Source organism: Aquila chrysaetos, chromosome 1 (genome assembly GCF_900496995.4).
Source record: "Aquila chrysaetos chrysaetos chromosome 1, bAquChr1.4, whole genome shotgun sequence".
NCBI classification, from domain to species: Eukaryota; Metazoa; Chordata; class Aves; order Accipitriformes; family Accipitridae; genus Aquila; species Aquila chrysaetos.
Window position 1 is genome coordinate 83622996 of NC_044004.1, and position 16834 is coordinate 83639829.

Consider the following 16834-nt stretch of genomic DNA (forward strand, 5'->3'; position numbering starts at 1 on the left):
GCCAGGGCATTTCTTAGTACCCTCAGTTCTCCAGCACACTCCCAAGATTTTCTGCCTCCTGTGAGGATATCCAGCACATGAACTGACAGCAGGACAAAGCCTGCTACACCAAGTCACTCAATAAAACACTATCAAGTGCCCTCTTCAAGGACTCCTTTAAGGAGTGTTTCACTCTGTTTTGAGAAAAAAGGGAGAAGAATCCTCAAAAAGCAGTTCTTCATGCCTCACAGCACCTGCTGCTAAAGACATTTTACAGCAGTCAGTGATGAAACAACTGAGCAGGTACTTGAAGTTGGTGTCAAACCAGGGCTGCTCCTACACAAAAGCATGATAGCCAAAGCTGAACAAGAGAGCCACAACTCACTCCTACCTTGACACAGCCAACCTGCTAACACCAGAAAAGTAAAACTCACATTCTAGCTACTAACCTCAATAACAAAAAGTAATAACTATATATACAAACCAGTATAGAAAGGCACCTACTCCAAGTACATACTCCTTCCAAATGTCATAGCATTTTCACATCCTAAGCACATTTTCTCCTCTGAAATTAAATTCAGGATTTCATCCACAGGCATTAAACACCCTGTCACTACCTAGGAAAACATTCCCTGGGCCAGGTAGAACAGAAGAGAAACCTCAGCATCTGAACATAGGACTAAAAAGCACTAGTCTCATAACTGAGTGCAGCAGAGCAGCAGCGCCAGAGACATGGGGCAGAAAAAACACTTCACTACAGCTTGTGGACACCACTACCGCTTGTAAAGAACATAGAGCTCACAGGCTACACTACACCTTTCACAGTGCTTCTGGAAAGCACAACACTTGCCAGTTAAACCCTGTCAGCACTGAGCAAACTAACCTGGTCATACAAGCAATACTGCCATATGACTAACTCCAACCAAGATTAGAGAGCTCCACTGAAAAAGTTAAGAGAGCATCCTACTAACATGAGGACTTACTCCCTAAAAGGCACCCCACCTCCTTTAAGCTCAGCATTACACCTCATAGGTAAGACACAAGCTGCACCAGACAATTAAACATGCCCTATGCAATTAGCAGATGATGGTTTAGCAAATTGGTTTTGGAAACACTCTACCATCAGAGTGATTCCAAATTATATTTCTCAACACAGTGATAGGTACTTTATTTAAATAGAAACATGTTTATATACATACTTATACATTTTTGGATATTCTTTTTTCAAACACTTACATTTTTATAACAGTTAGTGTTCAAACCAGCTTTAACACAACAGACAAATTCTGTTCCTGGTTGTGCTAGCAAACCTGAAGAATAGCTTGGGTATTATCATCCCCATCAATGATAAGACAAATGTAGCTTATGAAGCTATTGCTACCAACCAACCAAGACAAATAGTTAGTAGAATTAATGCAAAAAAACCTCTCTGCCTCTCACCACTCACCAAGCAAATACCAATTCCTCATTGTGACTAGGATTCCTGCTCTTAACAATTAAAACTAGATTAATTAGCACAACCATCGATTACAAAAAACTTACCAAAGAAATGATTTCCCCCAAAAAAACTATGCTCAACACACAGCCCTCCCAAAAAGAAGGCTATAAGCACAGATAGCATGACAGCTTTAACATACCCCCACAAAAATACTTCCACACCTAGCTAAGATAAGAAATTAAAGCATAATAGGGGAAGAGACTTAAATAAGCCGCAAAATCCTAGAACAAGAAAAAATTAAGTCTTTACTCCATAAGCCAGCATATGGATATCCTTTAAATAAAAAAGGTAAATCCTTTCCCCTCAAAAAACTCTGAGAACAAACACCCCCTTGACACAGCCACAAGTTTATGTGGTAGCCGTTAACTAATACATTATTCACCTCAACAGAACTCCAAACACAACATTTAAAGACAAAAGCACAAAAAAAACCTGAAAAATTAAAACCCAATATAACTGCATCAAAACAAACAACAACGGTTACACAGCTGAGAAAAACCGGCTCGTGACAACGACCGTTATGTACTCCCGCCCGAGCTCACGATTGGCGGTTCCCGCGTGACGCTCGCAGCGCTGACTGGACAGCGAGACTCAGACCCCGCCCCCCTGCCCCGCCCCGGCAGCAGGTGCGCGGTGGCCACCCCGAGCCTTTAAGAGGCCCCGCCGTACCTGACGCCGCCGGCAGGGGGCGCCCTCGCGAGAACGGAACGGGACGCCGCGGCGGGAGCGGGTACGGGCACGGGCGGAGTGGGGGGTGCCCTGACTGGAAAGGGGGGTCCTTGACTGGAAGGGGGGAGTCTCTGACTGGAAGGGGGTGTCCCCGACTGGAGGGGGGGGGGTCCCTGACTGGAAAGGGGGGTCCTTGACTGGTAGGGGGAGTCTCTGACTGGAAGGGGGTGTCCCCGACTGGAGGGGGGGGGGGTCCCTGACTGGAAAAGGGGGGTCCTTGACTGGTAGGGGGAGTCTCTGACTGGAAGGGGGTGTCCCCGACTGGAGGGGGGGGGGTCCCTGACTGGAAAGGGGGGTCCTTGACTGGAAGGGGGGAGTCTCTGACTGGAAGGGGGTGTCCCCGACTGGAGGGGGGGTGTCCCTGACTGGAAAGGGGGGTCCCCCGACCGGAGGGGGGGTCCCCTGACTGGAAAGGGGGGTCCTTGACTGGAAGGGGGGTGTTCCCGACTGGAAGGGGGGGCCCCTGACTGGAAGGGGGGGGTCCCCGACCGGAGGGTGGGTCCATGACTGGACGCGGCTGCACCGCTGCTCCTCGGGCGGCGTCCCGGGTCCGTTAGAGCACCGGCACCCGCGCACCCGGCTCTCGGGGCAGCGTTTCGGGCACCGCTCACGCCGGGCCGGGCGGCTGCCGTCGGCCCCGCCGCCGCTTTCCCTCTTCCCAAAGCCGCCGCCGTCGCCCGTCCCCGCCGGGGGCCGAAGCGGCCCGGGCAGGGGCGTCCGTCCCCCGCGCGGGCTCGGGACGGGGGGCTTCGGGGCGGGGGCCGCCGGGGCGGGTGCTGCCGTGCCCGGAGGGCTCTCGGGGGCCGGCGGGGGCGGTGGGCGCGGGCTCCGCAGCGGTGCCGGGAGCCGTGTCTGAGGTCCCCTTCGGTGGAGCTGACGCCGTTTTGGTGCGCTTTGCGTGGTCCCCGTGTAACCCAAGTGCTGCTGGATTTGCCGAGACCCCAGGCTGCGAGACGTTCTGTCTCGATTCCTCTGGGCTACCCCCGTTTCCAGCCCCGTTTCCAGGCCAGGACGGTTTGGGCTGCACAGGCGGGGCGTTCCCTGGACGCCGGGACGTGGTCTTGGCACCCAAACCCACAGACTGGATGACCCACGGACTGTCGGCCGTTCCTGGGGCTCTCCAAAGAGGGGGCACAGGGAGGAGAGGCTGGTTACTGCCCTAATCGTGGTGAGTAACGGGAGGCATGAGGAGAGCCACCACGAGCCGGAGGCATCTCGTTCGGCTCCACCTGTCTTCCCTTGCCTGGCTTTCTCCACAGTTTCTTCTGGTTCCCAGCTTCGGGTATCGGCAGTTACTCTGAAGAATGCTTTCTGCTGCTTCCTTCAAAAACCCAAGAGCTGCAGCTGGTTCCCAGTGGGGCCGGAGCTGGGGGGGATCGCGTCCCCCGTGCTGCTGGGGGCAAGCGGGACTGGGACCAGAACTGGTGCAGCGGTTCTTCAGGTCACCCAAACAAGAAGAGCCTGTCTGTAGGCGTTCTGGTGAGATCAAGGGTATAATTAAATGCATTTCTGTTTCCTTTTGCTTAACACCGTTCGTTAGCTGATGTGTTAAGCAGCTGTTTACCAGTCCCCTGTGTGTGCTTGCTAGCCACAGGTTACGGTTGAGATGTACAGTTGGAACTTAAGATTAAAGGTTAAAGTGTTGACTTCGCACAGCAGTCGTTGCGTTTGTGCATTAATTTTTACCATGCTTTTCTCTCCCCCCCGCAGGCCCAAACAGAGTGTTTTATTGTGCCGTGTCCCTCTCCGAGCCCTCCCCGTCCGTGTGCCTGACCCGGCAGCCCCTCAGCCGCTGGGTTTTTGCCGGGAGCCCGCAAGTGACGGCGGGCAGACGCGGCGCTGGCTGTCGGCCGCGACGTTTCCCGGCTGCGGGAGCTGCCGTCGCCGAGCTGCCTGCGCTCTGGCAGCTCCCCGGGGCTCTGCTGTGTGCCGGGCACGAGGGCTGCTCGCTCACGGGGCCGCCGGCGTCGGGGCAGCCGTGGCTGCTCCTGGCACTGGTGAGCGGGGACTTTGGCGGCGGCTGCGGTGACTTTGCTCGGGGAGGGGGAGGAGTGGAGCTCCTGGGGGTCTGGGGCTACCGCAGATCCCTCGGCCGCAGTCCCGGGGGCTGACGCCTCCCTGCAGGGCTCGCTCTTGGGGACCTCGGGGGGAGCTGCGGCGTGTGCTGCGCGTGCCCCCTGCCTGGGGTGTGTTAAGAAAATGCTCTTCCTTAACGATGACATCGGTTGGTCTTTATGGTATGAAAGCGTATTAACTTAGCTGATCTGTACTGGTTCCTATTCTACACCGCAGAGCGATGAGGCTGTGGGGTTTTACTGGAGACGTGGGTAGTGCTCGTGCTGAAGTAAAACAAACTGAAGGACAGCCCGGCCGCGGACTCGAGGACTTTGCTTTGTGGAAGCTGAGAGCTGTCCCTGAAGGATAAAGGACACCCCAGGACATCCGAGGTAACGCCAGCATCCCAGCCCTTCTGACGCGGCTTTGAAACCCTCCCGGCATCGGCTGGCGGCACGGAGAAGTGACTCTGGCAAGACGGACTCCAGGGCCGTCTGGATCCACAGACAAGCAGCAAGAACGCTGCAGAAATCGAGTTGCTGTGCTGAGTTTTTCTGTGACCGGGAATCGTTCATGTGGGTGCCCATGATGAGCTGAACGTGTTGGAGCTGAACTTCTGAAGAGTGCGAGACCTGGCGGGACGGCAGGGCTCCAAGGGCTGCAGCGAACGGGGCTGCATCTGGCTGGGCACCGTCCGCCAGCAGCGTGCCTCAGGCTCGGTTCGAACAGGCTCGGTGCCCCAGCGCTGTTCAGTATAGTCATCTGTGATCTCCAGGCAGGAATCGGATCCGCCATTCGCACATCCACTGATGGTGCCAGCCTGGGAGGTGCTGCTGACTCTCTCGAGGGACGAGACGTCTTGCAGAGGGATCTTGATCGATGGGAGCATTGGGCAGTCGTCAGCGGCGTGAAACGGAACAAGAACAAACGTTGGATTCTGCTCCTGGGACCTGCACCCGGGCACGACTGTAAACTGGGAGAGGACGGGCTGGAGGGTGTTTGGGTTCCTGAATGTGTCCCGAGGAGGGCAGCCAAGCTGGTGACAGGGCTGGAAGGCATGTCCTGTGAGGAGCGGCTGGGGACTCTGGGTCTGGCTAGTTTGGAGCAAAGGGGGCCGAGGGGCGACCTCACTGCTCTCAACAGCTTCCTGAGCAGAGGATGTGGAGAGGGAAGTGCTGAGCTCTTCTCCCAGGGATCCAGGGACAGGATGCCTGGGAACGGTTCAAAGCTACGCCAGGGGAGGTTTCGGCTGGACGTAAGGAAGCATTTCTTTACTGAGAGGGGGGTCAAACGCTGGAACAGGCTTCCTAGAGGGGTGGTCGATCCCCTATGCCTGGCAATATTCAAGAGGCGCTTGGACAATGCCCTTAACAACCTGCTTAAACTTCTGGTCTGCCCTGAAGTGGTCAGGCAGTTGGAACGGATGATCGTTGTAGGTCCCTTCTAACTGAAATAGTCTGTTCCATTCCATTCTCTTCCATTCTATTCCTTGGGATTGTTCATGCTAAGTAGAACTGGAGGATGGCCTGGCCCCGGACACGAGGACTTTGCTTAGTGGAAGCTGAGAGCTGTCCCTGAAGGATAAAGGACACCCCGGGACATCCGAGGTAACGCCACCATCCCAGCGCTTCTGACGCGGCTTTGAAACCCTCCCGGCATCGGCTGGCGGCACGGAGAGGTGACTCTGGCAAGACGGACTCCGGGGCCGTCTGGATCCACAGACAAGCAGCAAGAACGCTGCAGAAATCGAGTTGCTGTGCCGAGTTTTTCTGTGAGCAGGAATCCTTAGTGTGGGTGCCAGCGATGAGCCGAACGTTTGAAGGGTGCGAGAGCTCCGGGTAAACCCACGTTTGGGATGCCCCGATGTGGCTGAGACGCCTCAAGCGCACGGATAAGTATTTTCTCTTGTGATTCTGTGCTTTGCGTCCCAGGCTCTCTCCTGGGTCGGCACGGGCCGGTTGCAGATTCACTGACAGGAGCTGAGCCCCCCTTCCCAGCCGGGTACCCCATCCTGGGCGCTCGGTTCCCGCTCCGCTCTGGGGCAGGCGCGCGGGGCAGCCGGGGGCGAGCGGTCCCTTTCCCTCTCCCCCCCAGTGCGGGACCCGCCGTGGGTGCCCGGCTGGGACCCGGTGACCTCCCCAGTGGGTTTGGGCACCGACCCTCTGGGGTCCGGGGCAGCAGCTGCAGCTCGGCCTGTGGGGCTGGGGGTCCCCGGCAGCTCCGCATTTCGGCCGCGGGATCAAGGCCTGCTCAAAGCATGAACTGGCAGCGGCCGTACGGGCTCCGCAGGCCGGACTCCCGCCCAGTCCCCGACAAGAGGGGCTCCTGTCCGCCTCCGAACCCGCCGCAGAGGGGCCGCAGCCGTGGAGAGCTCTTCGCACAGCCGCCGGTGGACCTCGCACGCCTGCCCGCAGCCTGGGGTGAGTACGAGCGCTCCCTGTAAAAGCGGGGTTTGCCTGCAGTGATGGGTTTTGCTGCCTGCGGGGAGCTGGCACGGGCAGAGGCACCGGGGCCGCACAGCCGAGGTGGGGACGGCCGGGCTCCTCCGACGGCACGGCCGCGCAGGGCGACGTCTTTGAACAGGGCGTCCTTGGGCATCCCACAGCAGGGCAGTCGGGGCTCCGTGTGAAGCCATCGTTTTACTTAAGAGCTAACTTTTCAGCTCAAAACGCGCTGCGGTGGGAGCAGAGGCTGCTCCAGGGACCCGTACCGGCTCCTGCGGCCCCGTCAGTGAAACCCGGTCTGGCCGGGCGACGGCCGTCCTGGTGCTGCGGCCCAGGCGATGCCGTGTGGGAAAGCTCATCCCGACGCCCGGGGAAGGAGGGGTGCCGGTGCGTGTCCCTTGGGGCTCAGCGCCGCAGGGCCAGGCCCTGCACCCGCCCGGGCAGGGTCCCCCCATGGCCAGAGGCCGTTTGTGGGCGCAGGTGGGGAGCCGGGGGTCCCCATGCCCACAGCCCACGCTGAGCCAGGGCCGGGCAGGTCTGGGCCGCACGTTTCGGGGGGCTGTGGCTGCGAGGGGCATTGGGAACTGGTGCTGTCGGGGTCTGGCCCAGCAGCCCAAACCCTGCTGGCAGTGGTGTGGTGCTGGCCTGTCTCCAGTCCGGGGCTGCTGGTTGTCAGTCTGTGCCGCTGCCGCTGCACAGGGCAGGGGGGTTCAGCCAGATCTGGGGAGAAATGGGACATTTCTCGTGTCCTGTCCCCGTTTCCACCCCTCCCCTCGTGGGTGTGCGGTGCTGGGCTGCTGCTGCCGAGGGGCCGGGCAGAGCTGCAGCTCCGGGGCTCTTTGGTCCCGGCCACGCTGCCAGGAGCTGATTGTCCCACATCTATCCCTGCGCAGGGACGGACGGACAGACGAGCCCCAGCCACGCCGGGAGCGGAGCCCCAGGAAGAAGCTGAGCTGCCTGCGCCTGCCCGGGGACTGTGCGGCTCCAGGTCAGTGTGGTTTCGGGTCGGTTGTTTGGGCCCCCATTTGTTTTTGTTAGTTTGTTGGTTCAGGCTCCCGTTTGTTTGCAGGTCCAGCTCATGGACAGCTCCAGTTTCTTTGTGGCACCAGTTTGTTTCTGCCCTGGTTTCGGATCCAGCTCATGTGCAGCTCCAGGTGGGTTGTTTCTGCCCCTGTTGATGTTGGCTCCCCCCCCCCCGTTTTCAGCTCCGGCTCATTTGCACCTTCAGCTCATTTGTTTCTGCCTCCATTCATTTCAGGCCCAGCTCCACCTTCAGGTTGGTTGTTTCTGCCCCGGCTCATGGACGGCTCCAGCTGGTTCGGGCTTCCAGCATGTTATAGACTCCAGTTGGTTTGAGCTCCAGCTCCAGCTCCAGCTCGTGCTTGTTAAAACGATCTTGGCAAGGTCGTAAATCAATCACTGTCATGACTTGAATATGAATATTAAATGTCATAACTGTACAGGCAGTGACTCGTGTGTTTGTGTTTATTGTTCAATCACTGGTCCGGGGGTGGGACACCCCTTGAATAAAGAGTTGGAAACCCGCAGCGAAAAGCACCTTTTCCCCCAGAGACTATCTCAGACGTTTAATTCGGCCTGGTGCATGCCAGCCTCCCAAGCTTCGGGGACCAACGCGACCGGACCCCCACCTCCGGTGGGGGTCCACGCACCCTGCCCACCCACCCCCCCTACACCTCCCACCCACCACCACCACCTCCCACCACCCACCCCAGGCCCCTACACCTCCCACCCACCACCCACTGCCCCCCCAACACCCAACCCAGGCCCCCACCACCCAATTCTCCAACACCCAACCCAGGCCCTCACCAAACACCCAACGCAGTTCCCCAACATCCCCCAACTCCCACCAACACCCCCCGGCTCTGGCCGCAGCAGCAGCCGCCCAGGGCTCCGTTTCTGAGCCCAAACCGGCAGGACTGGGGCTCTGCTCCAACCCCCGGCCCGGCCCCACGACCGCAGCCCCGGGGCTCCCTTCTCCGCCCGGGGAAACGCCCGGCTCGGCCGGGGCCCCGCGGCTCTCGCGTCTCCAGAACTCCCGGCGGAGCCCCAAACCCCCCCCCCCGCTGCCGGGACGGGGGGACCGGGCGCTGCTGGAGAGCGGACGGGCCGGGGGGACCGGCGGGGCGGGCCCGGCCGCGGGCGAGAGCGAGGACGCGGCGGGGGTCGCCGGGCTCCGGCCCTCCGGGCTTTATTCCCCGAGCCCCGCCGCTCCTCGGCCGGCAGCACCCCGCGGCCCCCTCCCGGCTCCGCGGCCCCGGGCCCCGCCGGGGTAGCCCAGCCCAGCCCGGCCCGGCCTGGCCACCGCCGCCGCCGCCGCCGCGGGGGAACGAAAAGAGGGGGCCGACGGCGGCCGCCGGGGTTCAAATCTGCTCGGCCCCGCCCCGCGCAGGCGCACCCAGGCCCCGCCCCGCGGCCCCGCCCGGTCGCACCTGTGCCCGCCCCGCCCCGCGCAGGCGCCCTGCGGCCCCGCCCGCTCGCACCTGTGCCTGCCCCGCCCCGCGCATGCGCGCCGAGGCCACGCCCCTGCTCGCCTCCTCTTCCGCCGCCAGACCGGCGCCGGCAGCGGTGGCCGTCGGTAGCGGGTCGGGGGCGCCGGGCGGGACCCGTGGTTCGGGACGCGGGGACGGAGCCCCGGCCGGGCCCGGCGGCTTCTCCGGGGCGGTGCGGAGCCCGGGGGCGGTGAGGTGGGTCTGGGGTTGGGGCCGAGGCCGGGTCTGGTTTGGTTCTGGGCCTGGGCCTGGCTCTCGCCTCGCGGGCGTGCGCGGCCGGTGTCCGTCTCTCCCCGGGCGGGACGCGGGCCCGCGGCCGGAGAGCGGCGGTACCGGGGGCCGGGCCTCGGCGGGGAGCGGCGGCCGGGACCCGGGGCCGAAGTCCGGCGGCCCCCGCCTGCGCCGGGCGGGGGTGCCGGGCTGGGGCCGCGGAATAAAGGCGGAAGGCGACGGGGTCTCGGCGGGCAGCGTGTGTGCCCCCAGCCCGGTCCTGGTCCCGGTCCCGGTCCCGGTCCCGCCCGGCCGGGGCAGCCCAGGGCCCGAGAGGGGCAGCAGGTGCGGCTCCCCTCTAGCTGCAGCCAAGCCGGTCCCCGGGGGGATCCCGGGAGCAGCCGCGGGCGCCCGGTGGGAGCCCAAACAGGCGGGGCTGGGGTTCTGCTTCGAGCCCCCGAAGGCGGGATGGGCGCCCGGTGGCTGAGCCCTAAAACTGGCCGAGGGAGCCCGGCTGTGAGTCCCCACAACACGGGGCCTTGGCTCTGCTTCTTTGCTGTAAGTGGGGCCCGGTAAGCCTGGTTTCAAGCCCCCAGAACGCATGACTTGGTTTCGGTTTCTAAGCCCCAACCCTGGCTGTCTGGGCCCCAAAACACAGCACTTGGTCTCTCTCTGGGAGCCCAGAAAGTGGCTCCCTGACCCATGCTCCAAGACCCTGACCCACAGGAATTAAGTTCTCTTCCTCAGCTCTAACACTGGCCACATGAGCCTGGTTTCCAGGCCCCCAAAACACAGCACCTGGTCACTGTCTCTGAGCACTAAAATGCAGGACTTGGGCTCTCAGCTCTAACACTGGCCATATGAGCCCAGTTTCAAGCCCCAAACACACAGCACTTGGTCTCAGTTTCCAGCCCCTGAAACACAGTACTTAGTCTCTCTTTGTTAGCCCCAAAACTGGCTTGGTGACCCTGGTTCGAAGACCCTAGAATGCAGGACTTAGTCTCTGTTTCTGAGCTCTGAGCCTGCTGTTAGGACCCCAAAGTGAAGGACTTAGTCTCTGTTTCTGAGCTCTGAGCCTGGTGTTAGGACCCCAAAGTGAAGGACTTAGTCTCTGTTTCTGAGCCCCCAAACTGGCCAAATGAGCCTGGTTCCAGGACCCAAAAACGCAGGACTTAGTATCTGTTTCCTAGCTGAGCCTGGTGTCACACCCCACATGTGCAGGATAAGTCTCTGTTTCTGAGCCCAAAGAAAGACAGTTTTCAGCCCCCCCGCCAAAACACAGCACTTAGTGTCTCTCTGTGAGCCCCCAAACTAGCCAAATGAGCCTGGCTCCAGGACCCCAAAACGTAGGACTTAGTCTGTTTCTGCGCTCTGAACCTGGCCAGATGAGCCTGGTGTCAGGGCCCCAAAACGCAGGACTGACTTAGTCTCTGTTTCTGAGCTGAGCCTGGTGTCACATCCCATATGTGCAGGGTAAGTCGCTGTTTCTGAGCCCAAAGAAAGACACAGCACTTGGTTTCCAGCCCCCCAAAATGCAGCACTCTTAGTCTCTCTTTGTGAGCCCAAGACCTGGCCTAGTGACCCTGGTGTCAGGACCCCAAAATGCAGGACTTTGTTTCCGAGCTCCAAAATTGGCCACATGAGCCTGGTGTCATGATTCCAAAATGGAGGAGGACACAGTCTCTGAGCTGAGCCTGGTGTTGAGACCCAAACATGCAGGACACAGTCTGTTTCTGAGCCCAAACATGCAGGACTTGGTCTCAGTTTCTCAGCTCTAACACTGACCAGGTGAGGCTGGTTTCCAGCCGCCCCAAACACAGCACTTGGTCCCCCGTTGTGAGCCCCAAAACTGGCTTAGTGACCCTGGTGTCAGGACCCCAAAACGCAGGACTTTTAGTCTCTGTTTCTGAGCTCTGAACCTGGCCAGATGAGCCTGGTGTCAGGACTCCAAAACACAGGACTGACTTAGTCTCTCTTTCTGAGCCCAAACACACAAGACTTGGTCTCAATTTCCAGCCCCCTGAATGCAGCACTTAGTCTTGGTTTGTGAGTCCCAAAACTGCCTTAGTGACCCTGGTTGTCAGGACCCCCAAAATGCAGGACTTTTGGTTTCTGTTTCTGAGCCCCCAAAATGGCCAAATGAGCCCGGTGTCACGATTCCAAAACGCAGGACTTGGTCTTTGTTTCTGAGCCCAAAAATGGAGGACTTCATCTCGGTTTCTCAGCTCTAACACTGACCAGATGAGCCTGGTTTCCAGCCCCCCAAAACACAGCACTGTTCCCCCTTTGTGAGCCCCAAAACTCACCTAGTGACCCTGGTATTAGGACCCCAAAACGCAGGGCTCGGACTCTGTTTCTGAGCCCCCAACTTGGCCAAATGTGCAGGACTCGGAGTCTGAGCCCTGAACCTGGCCAAGTGACCCCGGTTTCAAGCCCCAAACACACAGCACTTGCTCTCAGTTTCCAGCCCCCCAAACGCAGCCCTCGGTCCCCCTTCCGGAGCCCCAAAACCAGCTCAGTGACCCTGGTGTCGAGCCCCCAGGTGCAGGACTGGGCTCCATTTCTCAGCTCTGGCCCTGACCCACTGAGCCCCCCCAGCGCAGGACCTGGGCTCTCTTTCAGAGCCCCCAAACCGGCCCGCCGACCCTGGCATCGAGCCCCCCAAGCACGGGAACCGGGCTCCATCTCGGCGCCGGGCCGGGACCCCGCAGCGGCCGCTGGCGCGGCCCGGGAGCGCGGGAATGGCTCTCGGGCCCGGCTCCGGCTCCGCTGAGCCTCGGGCCCGCCGCGGGCCCGGCCTGGAGGCCCGAACCCGGTTCGCGGCGCCGGGAGCAGAACGGAACGGGCCGGGGGCGAGAACGGGAGCGAGGGGCTGCGGCCCTCGGGGCTTTATGCCCCGGCAGCCGCGGGCCCCGCCCCGCGCCCCGCCCCCTCCATTGAGAGACCTGGGCCGCCCCCTCCTTTAATGGGACCGCCCCGCCCCCTCCATTCAATGACCGGGGCCCGCCCCCGCCATTCACGCACCCGGCCCCGCCCGCCGGGGCCGCCCCGGGTCCCGCCGCCCGCCCGCTCGGCCCCCGGCCCGTGGCCCCAGTGCAGCGCCGCAGAGCTGCGACGCCTTCCTCCCCCCGGGGAAGAAGAGGAGGTTCCCCGGTGCCTGCGGAGACTCAGATCGGCCCGGCCCGGCCGGGGAACACGCGTCCGTCCCGGCTGACGCCAGCCGGCCCTTCCCTTGCGGTGCCAGGAATCCGCCTTTCCCAGAAGCCCGTCCTGCCCGCCGCCCCCAGGGGCCGGGGCCGGGCAGAGAGGCGCCGCCGGCCGCTGGGGTCACCCTCCTCATCCTCACCTCCACTTCTCCCTCCTTCCCCTCGCTCCGGAGGCAGAGCGCGCAAAGCCGGGGCGCGGGGGAGGAACGCCGACTCCGAAACAAGACAGCGAGACTGGTTTTCGCATCGGTTTCACTCCGTTCTTCCCATTCAAACTCAGCCGTAGCACTCGGGGGAGCCTCTCTCCGCGCCGTGCGGCCCCCGGATTTTCCACAGGCACGGCCGAAACGCGCTTCCCGGGAGAAACCGCTTCGCTTCAGCCTGAGGCTGGCGAGACCCGTCCCGCCGGTGCAGCCGCTGGCCGGGGGGAAGGGGAACTGGAGCCCGGGGAGAGGCCGCTTTGGCCCTCGGGCGAACCCCCGGAGCGGGACCGCGAACCCCTGGCTGTTCGTTTCGGGGAGGAACACGGCTGCTCCCGGCATCAGCAGAGCCCCGGGGCAGGACTTGAGCACGTCTGCTGTTCCCCGCACTGATTTATGGCCGCTCAATCGCGTTTCAGACCCACCCGAACACGTGGCACCGTTGGGATCCCAGCTACCAGGAGCGGTCCCTTCCCAGTGGGAAGGGCGACGGGACGTTCCGAAGCCCGGCCCGTGAAGGGGCGGTGGTGGCACAGGAGCTCCGCCAGCCCCCCCACGAGCGGGGCCGCGGGCACTGACCCCCCCGGGTGCCCCGGTCCCCCGGCCGCGGCGGCCCCACGGTCCCTCCGGAGCAGGGCCACGAGCTGCCGCGTGCCTCGCCGTCGGCGACCCGCGAGAGGCGACGAGCGCTTCGTCCCCGTCGTCCCTCACGCCGGCGCTTTCCCGCTCGGGGACCGTCTCGCCGGCGCTGCCGTCCCCCAGCGCTGCTCTTAACGGCGACGCCGGCGGCAGCCCCGCGCCCGTAGCCCGCGTCGAGCAGAGCGAGGTCTCCCGCGTTCAACCCCACTAAAGCCCTTCGTGACGCCCCGCGTCCCGCCTGCGGTCCCCCCGCGTCCTACCTGGTGCTGCTCCGTCGGGGCGGCGGCGAAGGTCGGGGGTTGCGGGGGCCGGCACCGACGAGGACAGGGATAAAAAAGCAGATGCCGGGCTCTCCCCCCTGCCCCGGCAGGGCAGGGAGATCACGGGGGGCTCTTGCCCCCCTTTAGCCCTTTGTGCCGCAAACCCCGGCGTCCGGCTTGCGGGCAAACAGAGTGGGAGGGGTTCTCCTTTACCTTTGGACGCACCGACCTGAATTATTTGGGCAGCTACGCTACGCCCCGCGACTTGATGCAGCGGCCGAAGCCCTCGCGGGGGGCCGGCTGCCGCCCCAGGCCGCTTCGCTGGCAGGGAAAGCCGTCCCGCTGCTTCCCGGGAGAAGCCGCGCTCGACCCGTCGGCGACAGCATCGTCACCAAACCCAGGAACGCCACGCAAGCTTTTTTCGGTAAAACGTGGCTGCGGAGAGCCCAGAGCAGCCAGACCGGGTACAAACGCAACCCGGGCAGCAAGTCGGGTCGCCGGCTCCGGTAAGGACCGACACGCGGCACGGCGGCCCCGTCTCCAGCCCCGTCCCGTCGCAGACGCCACCGGCCGCGGGCACAGACCAGTGCCCGGCTCTTCGTTTCCAGTTTGCGGGGCAGCTCCCCGCAGCGCTGCCCTCCCCGTGCCAGCCCGTCCCAGCTCAGCTGCCCAGCGCCATCGCGTTGGCTTTTTCGTTTCCCGGGGGAGAGAGGAGAGAAATGAACAGATTTCCCGGGAAGACGGCCGAGGTTGGGAGGCAGAGGCCGATGCGCGGCCCCGGTTCTCTCGCGGCAGCAGCTCGGTCAGACGGCCGCAGCCAGCCGAGAGGGGCCGTTCGCTTTGCCGGTGGTCTTCATAGATGGCCTACGTCCGTACAGCTAACGAACGTACCCGGCACGAGCACGGGGACCCCCACAGCCCTCGCTGGGGACCGGCCACCCCCGCGGCCGAGAGCTGCCGGGGCTTCGGGCACCCCAGGACCGGGGAGGGCGGCAGAAAAGCCCAGACCCCAACCACGGCTTCCCCGCAGCCCCTGACCCCCTCCCTGTGCCCACCCCCAGCCAAGCCCACCCCAGGTGCGGGTCCTTTCTCATCGGCCGAGTGCCCACAGCTGTGGGGCTGCACCGGCAAGAGGCTGGGGACAAAACAGGGGAAAAATGAGGGGGAAAAAGAGAGGAAAAGAAAGAGGGAAAAAAGGAAAAAAAACCAGAAAAAACATATTTAGAAAGAGAAAAAAAGGGGGAAAAACAGGAAAAAGAAAAAAGGAAAAAGCAGAAAAAACTAGATAAAAAAGGAGAAAAAAGAGGATGATAAAAAAGGAAAGGAACCCCAGCAATAAGGAAAAGAGGAAAAAGAGTAAAGTAAAAAGCACAAAAATAAAAAGCAGAGGTGCAAAAGACGTGAAATGAACCACATTCCCCCCCCCAGCCCCACCCAATGGGGAAAAGCCCCGAGGCAGCAAAACTGACCCTGCAAAGCCCCCACCTAAAAACAAAATAAAAAAAACCCCAAACCAAACCAAAGCCCCTTCAACCTGCCCATGCCAAACAACTCAGAAAACCAGCAGGAAAATAGACTGACCTGCTGAAAAAGGGAAAAAGGACAAAGCCTGGCAAAAACTGGCCCCCAAGCCCCCCAAACCAAGGCAGGGCAGCCCTGGCCGGGGTCCCCCCTGCATCGCCCCGGGGTCGCTCCGGGTGCCCCCCCCACCCCCGGCTGCTTTTAGGGCCAGAGAGCGGGGCAGGGTCTCGGGGCCTCTCCTGGTTTTGGCTGGGATAGAGTTAGGGTCTTCCCAGTAGCTGGTGCAGTGCTGTGATTTGAGTTCAGTAGGAGAAGAATGTTGATAACGCTGACGGTTTCAGTTGTTGCTCAGTAGTGTTTAGGCTGAAGTCAAGGATTTTTCAGCTTCTCAAGCCCAGCCAACGAGAAGGCTGGAGGGGCACAAGAAGTTGGGAGGGGACACAGCCAGGGCAGCTGACCCAAATTGGCCATCAGGGTACTCCATACCATGTGGTGTCATGTCCAGTATAGAAATTGGGGGGGAGTGGGGGCAGGGGGAATCACTGCTCGGGGACTAACTGGGCATCGATCGGCGGGTGGTGAGTAATTGCACTACACATCATTTGTATATTCCAATTATTTTATTATTACTGCTGTCATTTTATTAGTGTTATCATCATTATTAGTTTCTTCTTTTCTGTTCTATTAAACCGTTCTTATCTCAACCCACGGGTTTTACTTCTTTTCCCGATTTTCTCCCCCATCCCACTGGGTGGGGGGGGGGGAGTGAGTGAGCGGCTGCGTGGTGCTTAGTTGCCGGCTGGGGTTAAACCACGACAGTGCCTCAGGCTGCCACCCCGCTTGGGTGCGTCTTTGGCCATTTATTTTTTATTTTTAACATATAAACAAGAAGGCAAAGGTTGGGGGACATTGCTGAGTTGGGGGACATCGCTGAGTTGGGGGACATCGCTGCAATGGGGGGGCATCGCCGCCAGCCTTCTCCCCCGGCCGTAGGCACGTGCTGTCACCCCGCAGCCCCCGCAGCGGGGCAGGACGGGGACTTCAGCCCCTTCTGCCCGCCCGGAGCCCCTCTGGCCAAGCCTGGCCCCTCATGAAAAGCAGGCAGGATGGGGCACCTACTGATGATGAATTACACGTCAAACAACAGAAGAAAACCCCTTTTCCCACAGCCTTTGTCCACAGGCGATGACGCCCCAAGCGCTGCAGCACCTTTCCTGGGTTCCCTTTCCCCGTGTGTCACGGTGGCGGGAGGGGGTCTTGTTTTTCAAACGATCTGTCGCCAAGTCCGCTGGCTGCCCCAGCTTCAAAAACGGGCTGGGTTTGTTCAGACTGGTCCCTTCACCTGGGGTGGCACAAGCGAGGGGCATGATCCGTGCAGGGCGGCGCTAAATCCCTCGGAAACGCGGATTTCTTTCAGCACCCTTCCCATCTGTATTGAAACAAAAGTACCAAACCAACTCAACACCCAACCACCCCCCCAGGTCGTTCAGCAGTGGGGGGGCAGGGTGTGCAAATGTGGGGTACAATACAGGGGGTACCCCTGCCTGCCCGGTCCCCGCACCCCCCCCCAGCCACCCGCCGTC

At 61.4% G+C, this 16834-nt stretch overlaps 1 protein-coding gene across 1 annotated transcript; it reads left to right on the forward strand.

The window, feature by feature from the left end:
• Positions 1-1997: 1997 nt before the first annotated feature.
• LOC115344052 lies at positions 1998-4863 on the forward strand. Its single transcript, XM_041126030.1, has 6 exons — positions 1998-2027; positions 2163-2207; positions 3126-3374; positions 3483-3673; positions 3917-4203; positions 4499-4863. Exons 1-6 carry the CDS (start codon positions 1998-2000, stop codon positions 4504-4506), a joined length of 810 nt encoding a protein of 269 aa, XP_040981964.1. The 3' UTR covers positions 4507-4863.
• The last annotated feature ends 11971 nt before the right edge of the window (positions 4864-16834 follow it).